A 21,358-nucleotide genomic window follows, 5' to 3' on the forward strand; every position below is an offset into this window, starting at 1 on the left:
ATCTATCTATCTATCTATCTATCCATCTATCTATCTATCTATCTATCTATCTATCTATCTATCTATCTATCTATCTATCTATCTATCACGAATGCAAGCGCAAAAATTAAGCAGAATGTGTTTGGCGGTAAGAAATAACCAAATAAAAAATACTTCATTACTGTGCATAAGTAGTATTTAGAGAGGTATAGTGGATAGAAAAGTCTACACACCATTATTCACGTCAAGTTTGTGAGAAACTGTAAAACTGCTGAGAAAGCTCTCTGCGGACCACGGCTATGTCAGGAAAAGACTACGAGAACATCAGAACTTCATTGGGACTGAATCAGAGGCACTTAAACATTGTGAAACAGCCACATATCCAGTTATGAAGGCATGCGCACTTATGCAACCATATTATATCAGTTGTTTATTTTTATTTTTTTACTTCTCTCGAAAAATGCATATACCAAAGTACAGTTGAGAGGTTGAACTTTTTTGGTTTTACTTCAGTAAAGAAGTTGAATCCGCACATCTAATATTACCAGTCCATTTTCCACCGGTACCAGTGCTTCTACTTGAGTATAGAATGCGAGTACTTTTGCCGCCTCTGAAGTGAAGTGACGGAGTAGGTTAGAAGAAGTAAACAGGGGTTGAAACAACAAATGTGCCCAGAAAAGACACACATGATGGATGGATGGTAGACCAAGCAAATTCCCTGCAAGAGGAAGTGACATCCATCACCTCTAATTGCTCATATTCATCTTGTAAAACGCACACGACTCATTTGAAAGCCTTTATTTGTGCACTATTAACAGCTTCTTTCATAAGAAAAAGGGGAAAATAAACCTGTTGGCAGCAGAAGTTGAGCCATATTGCCAATGATGTCATCAAAAGACACCAGAACACCGATGCCAGCAAGTTTTTATTTGTAGCCTTTCGCAACTTGATGAGTCCAATAGATCCAATTGCTCCCTTTTTTTATGACCAGTATTTTAAATGTGATGTTTTCTTTGCAAAAGAATAAAAATATTTTATTGTGTTTTGCTGTTTTTATTTTTAAAATACAATTTATTTTGTTACATTGATTTTTACAGTGATACTTTTACATTTTGTGTTTGGCATTTTCGATTAAAATGTTTGTTATTTAGGGCGGCCGGATGAGCCAGTGGTTGGCGCGTCGACCTCACAGTGCAGAGGTACCGGGTTCGATTCCAGCTCCGGCCTCCCTGTGTGGAGTTTGCGTGTTCTCCCCGAACCTGCGTGGGTTTTCTCCGGGTACCACTCACATTCCAAAAACATGTGTGGCAGGCTGATCGTATACACTAAATTGTTGCTAGGTGTGAGCGCAAATGGTTGTATGTCTATGTGTGCCGTGCGATTGGCTGGCAACTGGTTCAGGGTGTCCCCTGCCTACTGCCCGAAGACAGCTGGCATTGGCTCCTGCACCCGCCGTGACCCTTGTGAGGATAAAGCGGTTCCGAAAATGGATGATTGGATGTTTTTGTTAATTTTCTTGTGAACTCAACATTTTTTTTTCCAAGATGGCACCTGAGTAGGCAGCCGTCGACAAGTGCTCTTCAAGAGCCTTGCTTTTTTTGTCGTTTTTGTCTTTTGTTTTGTCACATGGTGTTTGTTCTTTCGTCATGTGGATCTGATGTGGACTGTTTTCAGCCATGACATTCATCAAAGGAGAAGAATCTGTGCTTGGTGGCTGGTGGTTATGCCTTCTCAGCAGCACGCGTGTACCAGCACTGATTTTGATTCGGAGGAATGTCGGCGCCATCTGACTGTCAGTGCTGGACAGCCCGGGGTGCTTGTGTTTTTTGTGCCTTTAATGGGCAGCATTTTTCACAGCCCCATTTGGTTCAGTGGAGATGTCGGTGCTGCTGGACAGTCTGCGTTGGTGCAGCTGGATGGATAGCTGCTGAAGTCATCGCAGATGCGTATTTGGAACTTAAGACTCGCCGCTTGGAATTGAAATGGATTTACATGGGACAGGAGAAGTGAACCAATCTCTTTTTTTTGTCAATGGATGCTACAGATTCGTGTTGATTTTGAGACTTAGCTTGTAGCCGACGTGTACACGTTCTGAGCATGACGTCTCTGATCCACTGGTGAAAGGACACTTTGATTCTCTCCTCTTTCATCTCAAACTGCTTTCAACAACAAAGCGTATGTGGGAAAAGTGGTTACGATTGCACGACTGTGCGTGTTTTATGTTATGTGTTGTGTTTATTATTTTACTTTATGTTAACTGTTTTGTTAAGCCCTTTGTTAGAGCTGCAGCTGTTGTGAAAGCGCTATATACAGTAAATCAGGATGTATTGTATTGGATTGTATTGTAATATTTTTCTATTTTTAGAATACTTGTCTTAGCTTGGCTGGATTCTTTATATTGTATGCGTATTGTTTACATTATCTAATCCATTTTTTTAAATGTTCTATCAATCTTTCTTTTGAAAAATCTGTTTCATTTGACATTATTGTTTAAATATTACATTAATAATTATTCTTGCATTTTTAATTTCTATTACATATACTTCTGTAGTGCATTGTGCAATGTTTGTCCCCTTTATGTGATATTCTTTGTGTGTTTTTACATTCCAGCTTAGCTCCATTTGGCTCGCCTTCTTTACTTCGTCCCACGAGTTTGGACTCGTGTGGCAGGTCGGCTGACAGATTTACAGGTGCTTCTCTTTTTTTAACGCGTCTGTGTGGGGAATGGATGCACACGCGCCACGAGTCAGAAAGAGGTGGTCCGCCTGTGTCAACAGTTTTGAAAGTCCTCGGGAGGGGCCGTGCAAGCCACTTTATTGATTAAACATGGCAGGAAGTGCACGCGCACAAATAACCTCGGTGGATGGGGGATAGATCAGTCAATGTTCTTTCACAGTGAGGGGTTTTAAGGTGCTCTGCCGCTTTCCATTATTCATCTGCTTGTATTCACACTCATCTATCTATCATCTATCAGTCTATCCATCCATCCATCCATCCATCCATGCATCTATCCACCTGCCATTCAACCATTCGAGAGTAATTATGTCAGGAGCCTTCAGGGACAGTCTGAAATCACAGCTTTGATCATGAAACTATTGGTTCAAATTATCCATAATTTGTTCTTTCATTACTATAATTTCATATTAACATATACTTCCCTTTTCCACTCCCATTCCTGTTATCTAGATATTCATTCATTCATTCATTCATTTTCCGAACCGCTTTATCCTCACTAGGGTTTATCTAGACATATGCAATGCAATGTATCTTAATTTAGATCGCGCTTTCATAACAGCTGCATCTGTAGACTCACACTTTTGGTCAATAAAGGCTTGGGTTTTGTTTGTAGAATTAAATTTGGATGGATGGATGGATGGATGGATGGATGGATAGATAGATAGATAGATAGATAGATAGATAGATAGATAGATAGATAGATAGATAGATAGATAGATAGAAGGATGGAGGGATGGAAGGATAGATGGATGCATTGATTGATTATTTGGATGATGGATGGAAAAATGAATTCAAAGAGATGGGTGGATAATTTGGTTAACGGATGATCTGGATATGTGGCTGGATGAACGGATGATATGCATGGATGGCTGATGGCTCATATGGATGGCTGGCTGGATGGATTCGTTTGGACGGATGGATGGGGGTGGGGGGGAGAGAGAGAGAGAGAGAGAGAGAGAGAGAGAGAGAGAGAGAGAGAGAGAGAGAGAGAGAGAGAGAGAGAGAGAGAGAGAGAGAGAAACTCCACTTTACAAGTTGGCCGGATGCTAATTCTCTCCATCTCGAGTCACATCCACTCCCATTTGCCGGAGATGGGGGACAATGAAACGTTTGTGTGCCTCCAGTGTATGTCCCTCTGTCCACCAAGCCCCCTCAACTACCCCCACCATCCTACTTCCTCTACGCCACAGATGTGGCATCCCATAAAAGAAAGAGTTTCCACTGTGTTGGACAGGCTCACAAAGAGGATGTCTAAGCGACGTTGCATTTGTCACGGCCCACATAATGAAGAAGCAGACTGCTGACTCAGAGGTGAACAATACTGTATGTATTATCATTATTAATAGCACGCAGTTAAAGTACCTTCCTCTTTCACTGGCCAGTGCGTCAATCTCGTCAAAGAACACGACGGAGGGAGCTACGGCCCTGGCCTTCCGGAACACCTGCGAGGTGGCGAGAATGGAAGAGGAGAGGAGGAAGAGAAGATTTTAAAATAGTCGGTGAATAGAGATCGTCCTCAGCTTGCAGTGAGCATAAACAGGAAATACATCATGAGATGGCGTCATAATGTGTGTATGAGCACCTCTGACATCATGCACTGAAAATAATGAATGCCATTACCAACACAACTAACTTTTCCAGTAATCCGCTTCCATGAGTAATAAAGGCTAATAATTGCTTATGTTAGCAGTTTATACATCATTATATTAGACTTTATATAAGCTATTATATAAGACATTAAATAAGACTAGAACGCATTCACTGTAGTGGACGTGACATTCGTCAACTGCAATACAACCGTTTGCCACGACCGACATGTAGCATATTTTTCGGACAATCAGTTGCTCCGGAGTATAAGTCGTACCAGTCAAAAAATGCATCAGGAAAACGGATAACGAACATGTATATGCAAGTTGCTCTGGAGTAAGTCACATTATTGGAGGAAATGCATTTTTATTAAAAACGAGACCAAGAGCAGTGGAGCTCGGACTCCCGCCCACAATCCGTGTTCCCTAATTGTGAGTGTTGTTCAGAAATACGCTCCAAGCGTGCACTAGTTTGAAAAAGGAGCGCAGAAGCCCAGTGCATCAGGCAGTACACTGATGGAAAAAGTTCAAGAATGAGCTGCTGATTATGTTATAACCTATGCTACATTTGGAAATTAATGGGAGGGGAGTACGAACACACACACTCTTGGAGTGGTGTTCGGGAGTCAGAGTGAATTTCCAAACACACCGTGTGTTCACAGTAGTAAGAGTTCCCATTCGAATGACACTCCCACTTCAAATTAGGGAAAACTTTTTCTTTTTAGGTTAAAATGGCTGATCTTAACTACAATCCTGCATTGCATTGTGGCAGGGCAAAAACCGGGTCCATGCTGCTGTGAATCATTGAAAGTCACATGCGAAACTAGCGATATGTCATGCGTTCGTTGCCATGACTACGACCACTACAACTGCAACTTCTTGACCTTCCTTTTGGCAGTTCTTCTTCCTCCTCCTCCTCTTTGGGTGGTTGGCAAATACTTGTGATGTATTACCACCACATTCTGGCCAGCGGCGGTAATGCACCAAAATGATTTGCCAATCGCCAAAAGAACGTCTACATGATTCGGGAATGGGGCTTTTGGGTGCGAGTCAGAGCTCTGCGTTTTCAAGCTGCAGCTGAGATTACGAAGCAGGACAAACAACGGAGAAAAAAAAGTGTGACTCATCGTCCGAAAAGAACATTTTTCAATGGGTAGGCGTGGAAGAGAGTCTCCTCCAACTTGTCTGTGAAATTCAGGTTAGTAAACCACTGCAATGACAAGAAGATCCCTGTAGTTGGTGGTGGCTTATCTCGGCTTGTCATTATGAAGGAGAAAAATAACGACAAGTTGGAAGTTCGGGCACCACAAACTGAAACCAAATTATGTACATGTATCGTGTAAATACATTTTGTTTCGCAGCAGGAAGCAGAAAAGGAGTGTAACATTCATGAGAGCAGATGATGCGGTTCATGGAGTGAATGACGAACGCCATGTAAAAGAGCCAATGAGGTTTAACTTGTGCCATGCAGGTGCGGAAAGGACTTTTATTCTCTAAATCAATCAATAAACAGGGCTTTGACAAAAAGACACGCCCCTAAATAAAATCAGGATTTTTGTTTGGCTCTGACGTGACAATCGTATGGAAAAGGAATTTGTCGTAGTTTTAAAGCCACTGAACTCAGGAAAATAAAACTTGGGCCAGTATCTTGTAGTTGCTGTGCAAAAGTCAGAGCTGGGTAAATGCGATTTCTTGTGTTGTAGGTCTGATGAAAAGTAAAAACAGGACTGACCTCTCTCACGGCTCTTTCAGACTCGCCAACGTACTTGCTCAGCAATTCAGGACCCTGAAAAGTCAACAGTGGTGGATTTTAGCAAACATTTTTATAGATTAAGAAACTGTACTTAAGACATAAATTCACCCATTTGCAGCGACGTTATCGTTATTTTGAAGTTGCCAAAAAGCATTCCAATGGGTTAAGAGGCGGTCATTAACATCATAATATAAACGAAATAGTGCGGTGATTTGAGTTGGCTTTCAAAGGCCTCCGTTTCTGCCTGAGTGCTAGCCCAAGAAGTGAATGGAACAGTCTGCATCCTCACTCTGTGCTCGTTCTCGTCAACCATCGCAAATGGATGGACGCCAGCCAATGCGCACCAGTCAGAACGCCAAGTCTTGGCTGTGGCGAAACTGTTTCTCAACTTTTACGTCAACACTGGTTAATTCTTGAGACTCACTTCTACTTCTCTTGCTTGGCTTAGATTGAGCGGAAAAACATCCACTTCTCCCAGGGAGAACTTCCTCCCTCTGAAGTTGACCCTTTCAACACCTCTGGGGCGACACAGGAGAGGGCATTTCACGTCGCAGCCTTTTGGTCTGCTGCAGTTAAGTGTGTCGGCTGACTCATACATCCCTGGTTCGTTCCTCTCGGGTGGCAGCGCCAAGGCCTGTGCGAGGTGACTGATGACGTAGAGGTACGGACAGTGTGTGTGTGTGTGTGTGTGTGTGTGTGTGTGTGTGTGTGTGTGTGTGTGTGTGTGTGTGTGTGCGTGTGTGTGTGTGTGTGTGTGTTTTGGTGTTTTTCAGCAGGTCACTGGCCAAGAATTTATTTGGGGAGAGCCAAAGCTATATTTATGGTTTCTGGGTAATTTGGAGGTGCTCAGTCGAAAAATGATGCCTGTTTCTTTGAATTTACTCTAGTTTTTGGGTTATCAATATTTCTGATTTGTTGTTGTTATTGTATTAGAAAAATATGTTTCTATTGCAAAGAGTCCCTCATTTTAAGAAATTTTGCTTGATTTTCACTTGGAACACGATTTGCATATAGAAGGCTGGATGTGATAACGACTGCCGTCTTTTATGATATCGCAGTCAAAAATGAAAGAATACTAAAAAAATAAATAAATAAAATATTTTTCGGATTTAGCGACATCAACATAGTCTGAAACCATCCCAACTTTCTTGTCACCAAAATGTGTGTTGACCCATGTAATATGACTTTTCCCACACAAAGCAAATGATCATAGAATATGTGCAGAGAATGAGAACGACAATCATATTTTTGGGCCAAGTACATTAAGAACAAACATGGGATTTGTCTCCAGTAGTTTGAGCCACCCTAGCATTACAGCAACCAAGCCAGGAGGACAAAAAATACATTTAAAACCTAAACACATAATTACAGAGCTGATGGTTCATGAATAAACATGACTATAAACAGGTTTTGTTTTGAGTTGAATAAGTTTACACGTTTAACATAAGTGTATTTTTTTTCAGGGGTGGTGGGGGGATTCTTAATTAACATGAACATTTCCTCATGCAGCCGCGACTTCCCGAAAGACAACCACTGATCAACAACTCGCCAATTTGTCCCATCCATCTCTGTCAGGACGCTGTGAATGAACGGAGGCGGGGAGAAAGGCTAAGGTGACAGTGGTTGAGGTGATGAATGAAAATAGACAAACACAGGTTCAAGGGTCACACAAGGAAGCTCTTTGCACAGGAAGTGGGGCAGCAAGATGTCCCTCTCGGGGTCATCGGGGGGAAGCCTCTTCTCGAAGCCGTTGACGGACATGTTAAGACCGCGGAGGCGTATCATTTGATGAATGCATAATGGGTTTAACACATGAACATAATTTGATATTAATCCATCAGTCAAAAACAAAAGCAAACCTATTGGGTCATGAGCTCACACTTAACGTACTGTGGTAAAATGATTTTGTACTGGTGCCCGGGTTTAATGGTGGTGGTCTATGGTCATGTTTTTCCATGGGAAAAAAATGATGTTTTCCCTTCATTGTGCCATCTAGTAAAAATAAATTAAGGAAATAATGACTGATATAAAGAGCTTTCATCCTTTAGGTTGGCATACGACTTGATGTTGTTGGTGGCATGTACATTTTTCAACTTGTTACTGTTGAACTTTGCTCTTAAGTTCAAGGTCAATCAGAACCAAAAATCAATCCACTGAGCGTTTATCTGCATCTACTACATTACTAGTTTGTTCATCAAGTATCGAGACAATCAGATGAAAATTACAGACAAATAAAGGAGTGTTGTGTTTCCTCTATTTTATCTCTTTTTGACCATGACCTTTGACCTATACCTTGACACTGGGATCTGTGAAAACTTGTCAAGCCTAGGATCCAAAATTGGAGATTTCAAGTGTTTTAAGATGTGACCATGAACTCGCGAAAAGGAACCAACAATGCAACTTTGAGCAAACAGAAGGGAAAAGGAATCGACAAAAAGAGAGGCAAACTCACTTTGATGGCCAGGAAGTTGAGGCCACTTTCATTGGCCAGGGCTTTGGCGATCATGGTCTTGGAGCAGCCCGGTGGTCCATACAGCAAGACCCCCTTGGGTGGCTGGATGCCCATGCGGGTGAAGGCCTCCGGGTGCCTCAGGGGCCACTCCACAGCCTGCTTCAGTTTCAGCTTCACATCCTCCATACCACCGACGTCAGCCCAGCGGACCTGCATCGGGGTTAGTTATATTGGACAACTTTCTTCAGCAAGAATGACAAAATACACTTGCGGCTTAAGATACAAGTGACATGACGTTTGAGTTTTTCGATGTAGGGGCCATCGTTAGTCCAATTTTTTTGCTTCGTCTCACTTAAAATTTGAGATATGAGTGCTGTAAGGTGGCACGGAACTCAACTCAACTAACTTAACAAGTAGCAGCTTGTCAGACAGTGAACAATTATAAAAAACGGTTCTTCATTTTGAAGTACAATGTTAAACTAAACATAAAACCAAGAACTACAGGTTCTATATTACAAATAACCGCATATCTTTACCTTAGAAAGTCTGTTTAGCTTTATGATAACAAATAATGCAAAATGCCATTGACGGGCTAACCAATAGCATTGTGATGTGGTGTTTTCAGTAACACATGAATTGAAAACAGTGCAGCAAACACATTCAGGCATTTTATAAATGCAAAAAAAATCACTCATATGAATGCAGCTTCCAGTATTCCATTGTGAGAGTCGTCTTTGGGTGTGTCTTAATGGCTAAATTATACCGCCAGAAGTAGCAAAGGCGCACACACTAGCCAGAGCAGAACAATGATCAATGAAATGGACTAAATGTGCCCCAAAAAAAAAATAAATAAATAATGTGGCGATATATTAATAGTGTCTCGATAAGTTCAGTGCTGAAGAAGTGCACTCCATGTGTGTACAAGTCACTGTTTTAATGGAACAGTGACAAAGCCACCGACTTGATTGCATTATTGGTGTAACCTGATTTAAGACTTACTTATGTTTAGCCACACGTTTGGTAGAATTTGGTGACGTTGCCGTCGCTTAATGCTTAAAAGACAACAAGTCCAAGCAAGTTAACTCTAATTGAAGTAGAAAAATAAACATCCTCCAAATGGTTCTTTAATATTCATTTTGGTGGACGCCTTGCCTTTAAAACCAAAACACGTATAATGTCATCAAATGCAGATTAATCTATTGCTTTTGTTTGTCAAAAACACAGGGGAGGAGGAATTTAAAATTGCATCTTAAATTACAATCGTAAGATTGAAGGGATGGAGAGGGAAGCAATTAGATTTTATTTCAAAATCGCTCGGCCCTACCCGAAATGCTTGACGGATCGCACAAACAACCTGATTGTATGCAGAAGCCAGTCTCAGTGAAGACCTCTCAGACAAAACGAATGGCGATAAATTGTTCCGGATGGACAAAAAGCGTTTGAAGCATTGAAGGAAATATTTGGAAGGACACGAGGAACTGAAAATTCCGGTTGAATTATGAGCCGGTGTGAGAGTCAGCCAACGGCCGCTTGTCTGAGCGAGGGCGGGAAGCCAGCATTTTCCCCACACTATCGCTTCCACGCACAAGCCATTCCACTCTTCACGTCTCCAAATCCACGCCATGGGGCACTTGCAACACGTTCGTCCGTTTTCATTCAAATCCCCGTGCATTCTTGCGCGGTTCACATAACCTCTCACCATCTGCCTTCATTCACGTTGAATGGCTGTCTGTAACGGCCCGCTTTTAAAAAAAAAAAACTATGAACATGCTATAGTCGTGCCAAAACCAGTTTCCACTGATGGAAAACAAATAGAAGAATGCTCCTGGCAAAACGCTTATATCTTCCACCTGTTTCCCAGATGGGGAAAAACTTATCTGTTTCCAAAGTCATAAATGCTTGAGGGGAAAGGGATTACGAATGATACAGGAACAGAGAAGCGGAACAGAGTTGCAGGAAATGTGCAAGAGCGACCCTAACGACGATTGTTTACACAAAAACTTGCGATGACATCATAGCCTGAAAATAAATGCCTGAAAGATGATTTAATTGTGAGAAAATACATTGGAAAAACGCGTGGCACGTGCCGCAAAGACTCTTCGTAACTTCTGCAAACAGTCTAGGCTAATCCCGGCTCCTACTCGACATGAAAAGCTTGTCCCTAGAGTCCAGATGTATCACTTGAACATAGAATGGATATGAAAAGTATACACACCCCTGATGACATACATTCTCAATCGTGACTTATATGCTCTTACACACACACACACACACACACACACACACACACACACACACACACACACACACACACACACACACACACACACACACACACACACGCGCACACACACGCACGCACACGCCTGCTGTACCTCCTGGTACCAAATGGCACCGAGCTGTAGACCAGTAGTTGGGGACCAGTGGTCTACAGTATGCATCGTGGCGTCAAAAATGTAACTAAATAGCTAATAGGAAAGTAGTAAATGTTATTGTTACTGGTTTTGAAGCGGTGACAAAAAAATCAATTGATTTTTCCCAAATCAAATCTAAAAGCTATTTTAAGGGGAATGTTGTAAGATGAATTTGAAATGATCAAGTGTTGTGGCCTTACTGTTTGGGTATAAACTTTTAATATCAGCGATTATACTTTTTTGTTTGCTTTGGTGTACAGCAGTCAACTTTATTGCTGTATGAGAGCTTAAATGTAATGTCATCAAGAGTCACCTCTTGCACCTTATTTTTTGCATTGAATTCTTCCCTGTCTTTTTACTCTTACCTCGATCACTCCCAACTCCACCACCAACACCACCACCACCATCAACACCCTCCATAACACCCCCTCTCCCGACAGAGGTAACACATCCCAGGCCACCGGCGCCGTCTCCGGGGAACAAAGCACCTAATGGAAACATGGCGTCTGGCCACATACTGTAAATGCCAAGCAATTTATGGACAGCACCGAGCGAGGGGGGGTTGGATGGGACGGGGGGAACGGGCGGGAGAAGAAGGAAGGGAGGAGGGGATGAGAGAGAGATAGGCCGGGAAGCCAAAATGCTTGTTTAGACAGCCGGGATTGAAAGAAAAAATAAAGAGAAAAAGCAGCGGTCCTATGGTGAATGATACAGACAGTAACAATACATCACAATATTTTCCAAATGAAACAAAGAATATCATGAAAACAGGATTGCACACTAATCGATTTTTTTTTGGGGGGGGGGGGATCAATGATACATCATAATAATACTAAGTATTGACTTTCGGATTTTCCTGTGCAGGCGTCTCCATATACACGACTCACAAAAGATTAGCAATATTTGACTTTTGGGTGAAATTTCAGCACGAGCTTAAAATGCATTCAAACCCTTACAGATGAACTTAATTTGACCGTCTCTAGGTTTTTGAATGCACATGTCCAACTGTTCAGTGTTTCAGTACTTTTTGCATAAGCTGCTGTTCTTTAACGGCAAAATTAACAACAGGCGCTTGATCCTTCAATGGACCAATAAATGTCGTGGTTCAATTAAAAGCTGGTGTTTAAACAGTCATCTTCATCATCATGCTGTTCACATTTTGACCAAATGAGACCAAGATGGCACCTAACAATGGATCAACAGTACCTTGCCATTGTGATGCTTCAAACAGGACGTTCCCAGACGGAAGTGGCCACTGAGCTTCAAGGGTCACACAGTGTCATCAGCAGGTTTTAACAGAGATAACAAGAGACTGGACGAGTCACAGAAAGATGTAGAAGTGGATGTCCTTTGGCCACATCCCATGCTGAGAAAATGGATGATGAATTCCGCTCAACTCCAGGCACGTTTAAGGGAGATGAAAGGCACCTAAGTGTCACGTCAGACCATTCAAAACCGTTTATATCAGCATGATCTGCGTGCCAGACGACCTGCAAAAGTACCTGACCAGACCATCGTGCACAGGCGTCATTGTCTTGCATGCGTCAGGGAGCATTTACAAGGGCCTCAGTGCTGTTCTCTGATGAAAGTCAATTCACGTTGAGCAGAAATGATGGCCGCCTATGTTGTTGGAGACGCCAATTAGAGCGCAATGCATTGGCCACTGTTGTCACCAGACAAGCTTTTGATGGTGGCAGTGTGGGTAGGTGTGTCCACTCGGTACCAAACTGCCCGACACTTTCTGATTAGCCCATGTTATCTACCTAACATTATTAATCCAGTGATTGTGCCCCCACCTACATGAATAATGCGGGCCTAATTTCATCTTCATGGATGACAACGCTCCAACTCGTCAAGGTTGCATCATCAGGGGACGGCTGTTGGAGACTGGCGTACCCCAAATGGAATGGCTTGCACTTTCTTCAGACCTGGATCCCAGTGAAAATCTGTGGGATCAGCTGAATCGCCATGTCAAAGCTCGAAACTCTGCACCGCAGAACCTCAACGACCTGAGGGCTGCCCCTCAAGAAGGGTTGGATGCCAGGCCTCAGCAGACAATAAGTCGACTTGTGAACAGCATGAGACGTCGGTGTCAAGCTGTAATTGATGCTCGAGGGACCATGATGAGTCATTGAGAGGTGGACATTTTTTGTTGTGGTGTACCCACCATTGTTGTTAACTTTTCTTTCAATTAATTGTCTGAGATGAGGGAATTACAAGGGCATCCTTCTACCTAAATGCCCTACTTTCATGATATGACATCACTGCAGCGTGAACATTTTACATGTTCAATAACTTTCACCTGAAAACCAAATATCCCCAACTTTTTGTGAGTAGTGTATGTTGATATTTTTCCAACTATAACATTACAGTAACATCAGGATGCAGTGAGTGGTTGCTGATTAGTATATTGGAGAAAAAATATTTCATGCATCACAAAATCGAGCAACTTTTGATAGTTTGTGAACTTTACTACAAGTTGCTCAAAGGGCTATTTTTAACCAGCATATTTATTTCTAGTTCCAGTTTAACTTATTGGTTTAATGTTGGCATACTTAGCCGATTTTGACTTTGGGTCTGGAGCCGCACCAGTTCTAAGGCTAACCGTCGGCCGACACAGCCCGCGGGGGCCAGCAACACCGACCCCACGAAGGGTCATCGCTGCCACTACGAGGTCCCAGTGGAGCCACAGCTGTGGAGATCCACGGGAAGGGCCCGGCACATGTCCAGATTCGTCAATGCAGCCCGCACGTGCTGGCGCGAAACGGGCAGACGGGATGACCGAGGGGAGCAATGAGTGGGGAATAATTCCAACAGTATCACTATATAACAAATAGCACATCAAGGATTTTTGAAAAAAGTACCTGAAATAAAATACCAAATGTTCCCATGATACCGATAATATCACATTACGAGTCGTATCATGATACAACAAATTTGCGACCATCAACATTGCATCACGATATCGAGTGATATGTTTCTGATGAATGAAGTGATTGAAAAGTCTGTCTGTATATAATCTGCCTCTCTCTTCTACTATTTTATTTATGATATGGTCATCTTCCATCCGCTGCCCCCTACTGGCACAGAAAAGGCATCTTCTCTCCTAACACAGCTGGAGCAGACCGTGTGGCCACATTGCATGTAGGTTTTATGGACGCTGAGCTGGCGTGCGTTAGCCCCGAGACGTGTTACTCAGCGAAACGCTAATCATTCCTCTCGAGACTTTGCATGGCATTCTTACTTGGAAGATTTTAAGTGTCGCATGGCCAGCACGCTAGAATTAATGGCGAGGCGACTGAGTCACGTTTGTGGAATTACAAGGTCGACACTTTGACTCACGCCTCGCTCACTCATCTTGATGTGTTTGTTTTTTGAAGAAGAACCGCTTATTATCTTTTACTGTTGTTTTGTGAACTTTACAAGAGAAGCTGGCGCTTTGATGGCCTCGGAAAGGGAGGAATATGTTTAGAAGCTGAAATTCGAACAGATTTTTATACAGATGCCACATGATATCTCGATTTGTTTGAAAATACACTATGCAAGACTCTTAGTGTTCTCTTGCTTGTCCTTTTCAAAGTACGTTGTTACCGCTGATACATTTTCTTTTAATCAAGTTTTCTCGAGAATTCGCTTCCTGTAGGTTTTGACAGTACTGTATACATAATATGATGACCTTGCATGTGGGAAAGGAGAGCGATAGTCAGCAATGCATTTCTCAGCTGTTTATTAATCAATGAGCACGTTCACTTGGGAGCTGCTGTCAACTGCAGCTCACACCTTGACTCACCTTCATCACAACCCAACCCATTAGGGCCCGCTACTTAAAGACACATAAAGCACACACACTACGATGCGTACACTATTTTCTGTAAGTTGTAAGGTTTTTTTTTTTTTTACTTCAAATACATTTACAATGTTCTTGTATGTCAGCAAACAACCAATAAACATGCGTCTTACGCAACAGGCATTCTTATTGGCAGACTGGACAATCTGTAATTCCAGAAAGGCTGCAGCCATAACTTTGTTTTATTGAAATCTTGACAGGTGGATTTTCACGAAACTGGTCAAAATCCATCCTTCCATTTTCGCTTGTCCTCATTAGGGTGAGCTGGGACTTATCCCAGCTGACTTTGGGCGTAAACACTGGACTGGTGGCTAGCTCATCATTTTTGTAATATCTTTGCTATTATTTGCGTATTTCGCATTTAATATTTGGCTATTTATCGTCTAAAAGTTTTGTGATTGAATAATAATTGTTTTTGAGTACTTTTTCCTGATATTTTTGTGTGCAGGGTTTACACCCTTGACTAGCCACCAGTCAGGGGCAATTACACTCTACAATTCAGTCTTGAATGAAGCTAACATGCTGGGTTTTTTTTTGGGGGGGGTTGTGTTTTTTTTCTTTGGTTTGTTTTGCAGAACAGAGAAACTGTGAACCTTTTTTTTTTTGCTGGAAAACATTTTCTGTGCAACTGTGGAGTTTTTTTTTATATGGCCACTGTTGGTTATTTGTATAACGGTAGTTTCCCGAGAATAAGATGCATCCAGTCATTATAAAACCCCTGCCGCTGCCAAAGGCATTTTTTTCCCTCTGTATTCGTGTATAATACGCTCCCCGAATTAGAATATTGATAACTATTAAATCTATTTCCTGAAAACACACACACACACACACACACACACACACACAGACACATTTTTGGTAAGAAAATTAAGGTATGATGGATATTTACTGAATCGTGCAGACAGACATGCAGTTTTTTGAATATGTGGGGGAAGTGTATACCACTGTGTATTGAGTTCAAAAACAAATTCAAAAGATTAGTACAAAAAAACTACACAAATCAGAGTTAAGAAGATAAATTTGATATAAAATATAGTAATTCAACAGAATTACATTGACCAATTTATTAAATATATTAAAGAAATGCAGTATTTATAATGAATATGAGAAAATTGATATATAAAGGAGAATGAGTGTGTATATATATACACAAACCAAAAGGTGTATAAATAGATAAGTACAGTACACATAAGGGTAAAAGTGTTTGATGATATGTAGATTTTTTCTTCTTTGTATTGAAAAAAGATCAATTCATATTCTGATACATAACAAGGGGTAGGACTAGATAAGTTATTTACTTCTTCCTACTCCTTTGAACATAAAACTGTGATCATGTCTGTCATTATTTTCTTTTCTTTTTATAATTTTTACTTGCCTTCACTTTTGTCATTGTATTGTATGTTCTATATGTTCAATAAATAAACAAACAAACAAACAAACTATATTGAACCTCGTTGAAATCCATCTTTTTTCGATTACATTTGTCCTCATTAGGGTCATGTGTGAGCCAGCTGACGTTGGAGGATAGGATGGGAAGACGCTGGAATGGTCGTCAATAAATCACAGGGCACATACTGACAAACAGCCATTCACAATCACATTCAATGAAGAGTCTTGAAAGATTCTAACATGTTTTTGGAATGTGCAAAGCCGTGAATTTAACCTCTCTGCTGTGAGCCAGATGTGCTAACAGCTATATCACTGTGCTGTCAAAATTGTGTCACTGAATTCATGATGAGTGAGTAAGACAAAAAGATGAGGTACCGTGTCATAAAATGAAGAAATACTTCTTGACATGGAAGCATACGTTGCACCGAAATGCCTGCCTACGTGATAGGAGAGGACTTCCAACAAACTTGAGGCACGCATTCATCCGGCCTCCGCTGGAAGTTTCTTATGTAAAAGGGATTAGAAACAAATGTTTGCACTCATGTGGATATAATCAAGTCCGGCGCTCTGTGGCTAGCCTTTCAGCTGAGATGCCAAAGAGGAGGGGAGGGGGTCACTTTCCAGTTCCAGGAACTCGCCGCAAGGAGTGAACATCGCTGGATGTGCACAGTGTGGCAAAGAGGCGGTGCACACAAGATAGGATGGACATATCGTCTTCATTTTTCTCTTCTTTTTTTTTTTTTTTTTTTTTTTAATGTTGGTGTCTGCCAGGAACCCTCAGTGAGCCCATCTGCTTTGAATTACCAACTGAGGATGATGTTAACCTTCTTCCTGTCCATAATGTCCTACACTTGCAATGTCAAAACATCCTGCATCCTGCCACTTTCCACCGCCCCCCCATACGTGATTTTTTTTCTACACTCGGGGTCACTTTTTTTTAAGGAGAAGAAGGCATATGAAAGTAAAAAGACAGGCCATGCTACTCTGTGTGATTTAAGGTCATCTTGTGGTGTTGGGTATCAATTATGATCTCAGATTTGATGGATTAGATCAAGGGAAAGCCTCGATAGTAGAGTCATCCCCTGCATAGTCGTGGTTCACTATTTGCTAAGTCAATGTTTTGTTTTTGTCTGTGAAACCTAGCTAGTCACTGAAAAATTCACCTTTTCTACCTCAACCAGGGAGCCAACTCATAGCACCTAGCAGCGTTAGCATTAGCCACGATTCACTGTGATCAGATTATGCCACCGGAAAAAGTGTTCACATGGCAAATAGTTGGAGGAGGTCTGTTAAAAAAATGTACCGTCAATCTGGTCTTTCATTTTTTGAAATTTACTTAAAATAATAAAAATAATAATCAGATCAATTGTTTTAAGCCATATGAGCACTGTGCGCTCATATGGCTGAAGTTGGACTGAAGACAAGAAGGGAAGGGGCATGCCGTGGTTCTGCCATTTCAGTGCTTTTGAGAGCAGTGGTTCTTAGCAAGTGGGTCGAGACCCAAAAATGTTTTGGGTGGGTAGCGGACAGTTAATGAAAAAAAATATACATGTATTTGTTTTCCCTGTTTTTTGCTGAAATACTACTGAGGTGTACCAACTTCCCGCCAAGCGTCTGGAAAATGTGCTCGAGTCGCGTGTTACTTTGTTAAAAAAAAATTGTCCAGTTCAGCCTTTGGCTAATGAATGTCATCATGCGCTAGCGATGTGCTTTTGGTGGTTCGCCAAACTCATTTGAAACTGTGTTTAAACATTTAACATACTATACATGTACATTCAGGGGCTATTTCAAAACAAAAAAAAAAACTTGTTTTTAAGTTCGATAAATTGGTGTTTCGACTAGTGAGGGCACAAGCAAAAATTATTTCCAAGAACGTTTTGGACTTCCACTTTAAAGTCTTCATGGGCTGACACTTACCTTGGGCACATCGATGGCGACCTCCCTCATGGCACTGGGCTTCACCACTGACATGGCCCACTGCAAGTCGGACAGAGTGACCGTCACTTTGCCCATCAGCTGCTGGTCCGACGGCTCATCGGCTGCTCCGATCGCTCGTCTTAGTGCATTTAAAGCTGCAGAAAAAGACCGTTAAAGTGTTATCAGTGCTGTTACTGGATTTGTATCCTGATTCAGATGTTTCAGTGCGGCTTGTGTTACAGAACAGAGGCCTTTTTTTACACAAGCAACATAATTATACGTACTCGCCGAAAAACCAGAGGCATGTGGCTAACTAGTGATATTTCAGGATGGACATAATATGCTCTACTAAGCATAACACCTTAACTTAACTTGACCTTCGCGAAATTTATGAATGTACGTCCCCCATTGCAGTGGCAGTTTTTGGCATGTGCGTTATGGACAGCCAACTGTTCAACGTTTCAGTACTTTTTGCAAAACTTGCTGGTGGGCTCTGACAAGGAGCAGAATGGCAAAAATCTCTGTTGCAACCTGCTGATGACACTATAAACCAGGGGTGCCCATTACGTCGATCGCGATCGACCAGTAGATCGCGGACTGGTCCCAAGTCGATGGCGAGGGGTGTAGAGAAAAAAAAACAAACAACCATTTGTGTCTTTGTGCATGTTAGTTACTTATTTTTTTTGTGTTCTACACTGCACCCTAATCATCCTATGAGTCTCATTTTCACAAAAAATATTCAAAAAATTAAATAAAATAAAGCAGGTAAATCTTTAACCTGCGTCACCAGAAGTTGTTAGCGCTCAGCAGTCTGCGGTTGCAGCTTGTGATCAGAGCTGTTGCGCTATATCTTTTATCGTTATCATTATTCTCATTCAGAGTTTGTTTCGCGTACAATTCACCGAGGGCACGGGCAAAGAAAAGGAATCTAGAGGGCCGAGGGAAGCACTTTAAAACGGTACGTGTGAGCTACGACAGTTAACAGGCTGCAAAAGTGCGTCACATGCCTCCGTGTCAGGCTGTTGCTCATCATGGCGTGCGTGTGTATGTGCGTGCGCGGTAACGGGTCGATCGCGGGAGGTTGCTTGATCAAAAAGTCGATCTTCGGTCCAAAAAGATTGGCCACCCTTGCTATAAACGCAGTGGCCACTTCCTCCTGAGAGTACTGTTAAAAGTTATTTGGTGTTGGACTGATCTCACAACATCAAAATGTGAACAGCAGGATGAACAGGACTGTTGGATTCTTTAATTAAAAGGAAATATTGGAAAAAGGTTTGAATTGTTGCCTTCAAATACAGCGTGAAACTTATTTGACAAATTAAGGGCAGCGGCAAGGAAGTGGGACTTGTTTACGGCGCCGTGACTTGAGTTGCTTCATCCTGGCTCCAACTTTTAATCCAATTTAAACTCTAAATCACTGGAGCTGCTTCACGATGCGACCATACACGCCGGGCAAATGCAAACCAAATGAACACTAATTCCCCCTTTTTGACATAACTGGGAAGTGTGCGAGCTTTGAATAGGACACATCAGCATTGAAGCCGGGAGAAGACAGGCAAAACGGCGATGCGTCACTATCAAAACTCAGCCTTTGTCCGCCTCACAAAAGAAGTCACAGGAAACTGCTTAAGGAGAAACGAGCGAGGCGACGAGTGAGTTTCCATGCACAAAGCAGAGGATGTTGGGAAGAAAGAGTGTATTTATTTGCAGGAAAGGGTGTTTATTAGCACAAAAGGGAAGGCTCTTGGCTGGATAATGGCATAAAAGCCGGCCTGAGAAGTTATTCCAAACATTCACGACAGACAGAAGGAATGCTCTGTTCGTTTCACGGTTGAACTATTTCAAGCTCGGATATTGTGGTATTTATCACCCCAGCATAAATGTCGGCGCACTCGTATAGTTGTGATATCCCGCGGTTGCTATGAAGCCGCCGTTTCAGAAAGTTTGTGAGGTTTTACAAGAAGAGATGATTTCACTTAAATGAAAAAAAGAAATGGAAGGTGATTGCAGCAACACTCTATCAATCATACGCATTCGGGGTCAACCAGGTCGACATGGAGTAGCACGCATGATAAAAGACTAACAACTATTATCCCATTGTTCAACAACTAATGGATTATCAAATTAATCCTAAAATATTTAGATCTTCAAATAATAATCGTTTGATTTTAAATTGACCAAATCCTCAAAAATTCAGTTTATGAACAGGAAGTATTCTCTGGTTTCTGTAGTCCTCCTTGAAAGCATACTGATGATGAGTTGTTTTTTTTTTTTTAATCAGACATTCTGGAGACCAAATCAGGAAGTGAATTCTGATGAATTTATGTTTGTGTATCTTCTGCACTGTCTGTTTGACAAAAGGTCCAGTTTTTGAACAAAAGTAAGGATAACAACACATTCTTTTTGGAATTGCGATTCATCAGTTCATTGACAAAACAATCGACAGATTAACTGATTATTAACACAATCATGAGATGGATTACTAAACAGTGTCATCAAGGTACCGATTGCAATTTCTGTCAAATGAAACTGGAGCTGAAAACAAACTGAACAGGACAAAAATGAAGAAACGCAAACTTGCTTTGGCTGGTGGTGCTTTTGGGGCTAGCAACAGAGTTCAAACATTTCACTCTTTTATATCAACTATGAACTGAGACACACCGCAAATAGGAGCAAAAACAAACATGTTGTTGACATATTTTTCACAATTTATGACATGCCTTTTGTACACGAAAAGCCTTTCTGAATACACCAATCTGCGTTAGCGCGCCCTTCGTCTTTGGCCGGACGTCACAACAGCATGATTACACATACAGCACATTTGACAATAAAGTTGTATCCAATCCAATCCAATCCAATGATTATTGTACTCAGTGTGCCTTTGGCTGTCCACAACAAAAGGCAACTGGATATTTTATGTTTTGTGAATTTTTTGTGTATTCAGTATTCGTATTTTTTTTTTATTCCACATTCAAAGATGATTTCTGCACTTATGCTACCGATATATTTTTGTTCAGAGTAGCAACCCTCAAAGTAGTCCCAGGCATTTTCACGGTTCACTAATCTCACATTCACTTCGTCACGCTGTTCTTCTGTGGAAACCTTTCTCCAGTTATTGTCCAACCAACACAAACTATTTTTCGCACACTTTATTAAATGCCCTAAGATGCCGCAATAGGCTTCAGAAGCCCTGCCTAAATAGCAACATAGTGCAGCAACTGGGCCGGGGCATTTTGTCAAAGTGAAGCATCTTACCGAAGAGGCTTTCCACCTTGGGGAGGAGCT

General features: G+C 41.6%; 1 protein-coding gene across 2 annotated transcripts in view; it reads right to left on the reverse strand.

Annotated features, from left to right (window-relative positions):
* The window catches only part of afg2a (AFG2 AAA ATPase homolog A), a 169,460-nt gene that overhangs the window by 129,424 nt on the left and 18,678 nt on the right, over nucleotides 1–21,358 (reverse strand). Inside the window, exons 11-15 of one of the 2 annotated variants that reach the window (XM_019892198.1) lie at nucleotides 18,074–18,228; nucleotides 8,507–8,716; nucleotides 6,034–6,087; nucleotides 4,078–4,157; nucleotides 3,465–3,608 (exon numbers count right to left, since the gene is read on the reverse strand). In XM_019892198.1, the coding sequence (XP_019747757.1) occupies nucleotides 3,593–3,608; nucleotides 4,078–4,157; nucleotides 6,034–6,087; nucleotides 8,507–8,716; nucleotides 18,074–18,228 (515 nt within the window). In that variant the 3' untranslated portion in view covers nucleotides 3,465–3,592. Of the gene's footprint in view, nucleotides 1–3,464; nucleotides 3,609–4,077; nucleotides 4,158–6,033; nucleotides 6,088–8,506; nucleotides 8,717–18,073; nucleotides 18,229–21,358 lie in introns of those variants that run through there. The other variant, XM_019892197.1, reaches the window with a different exon arrangement.

Source organism: Hippocampus comes, unplaced genomic scaffold (assembly GCF_001891065.2).
Source record: "Hippocampus comes isolate QL1 unplaced genomic scaffold, H_comes_QL1_v1.1 scaffold129, whole genome shotgun sequence".
NCBI classification, from domain to species: Eukaryota; Metazoa; Chordata; class Actinopteri; order Syngnathiformes; family Syngnathidae; genus Hippocampus; species Hippocampus comes.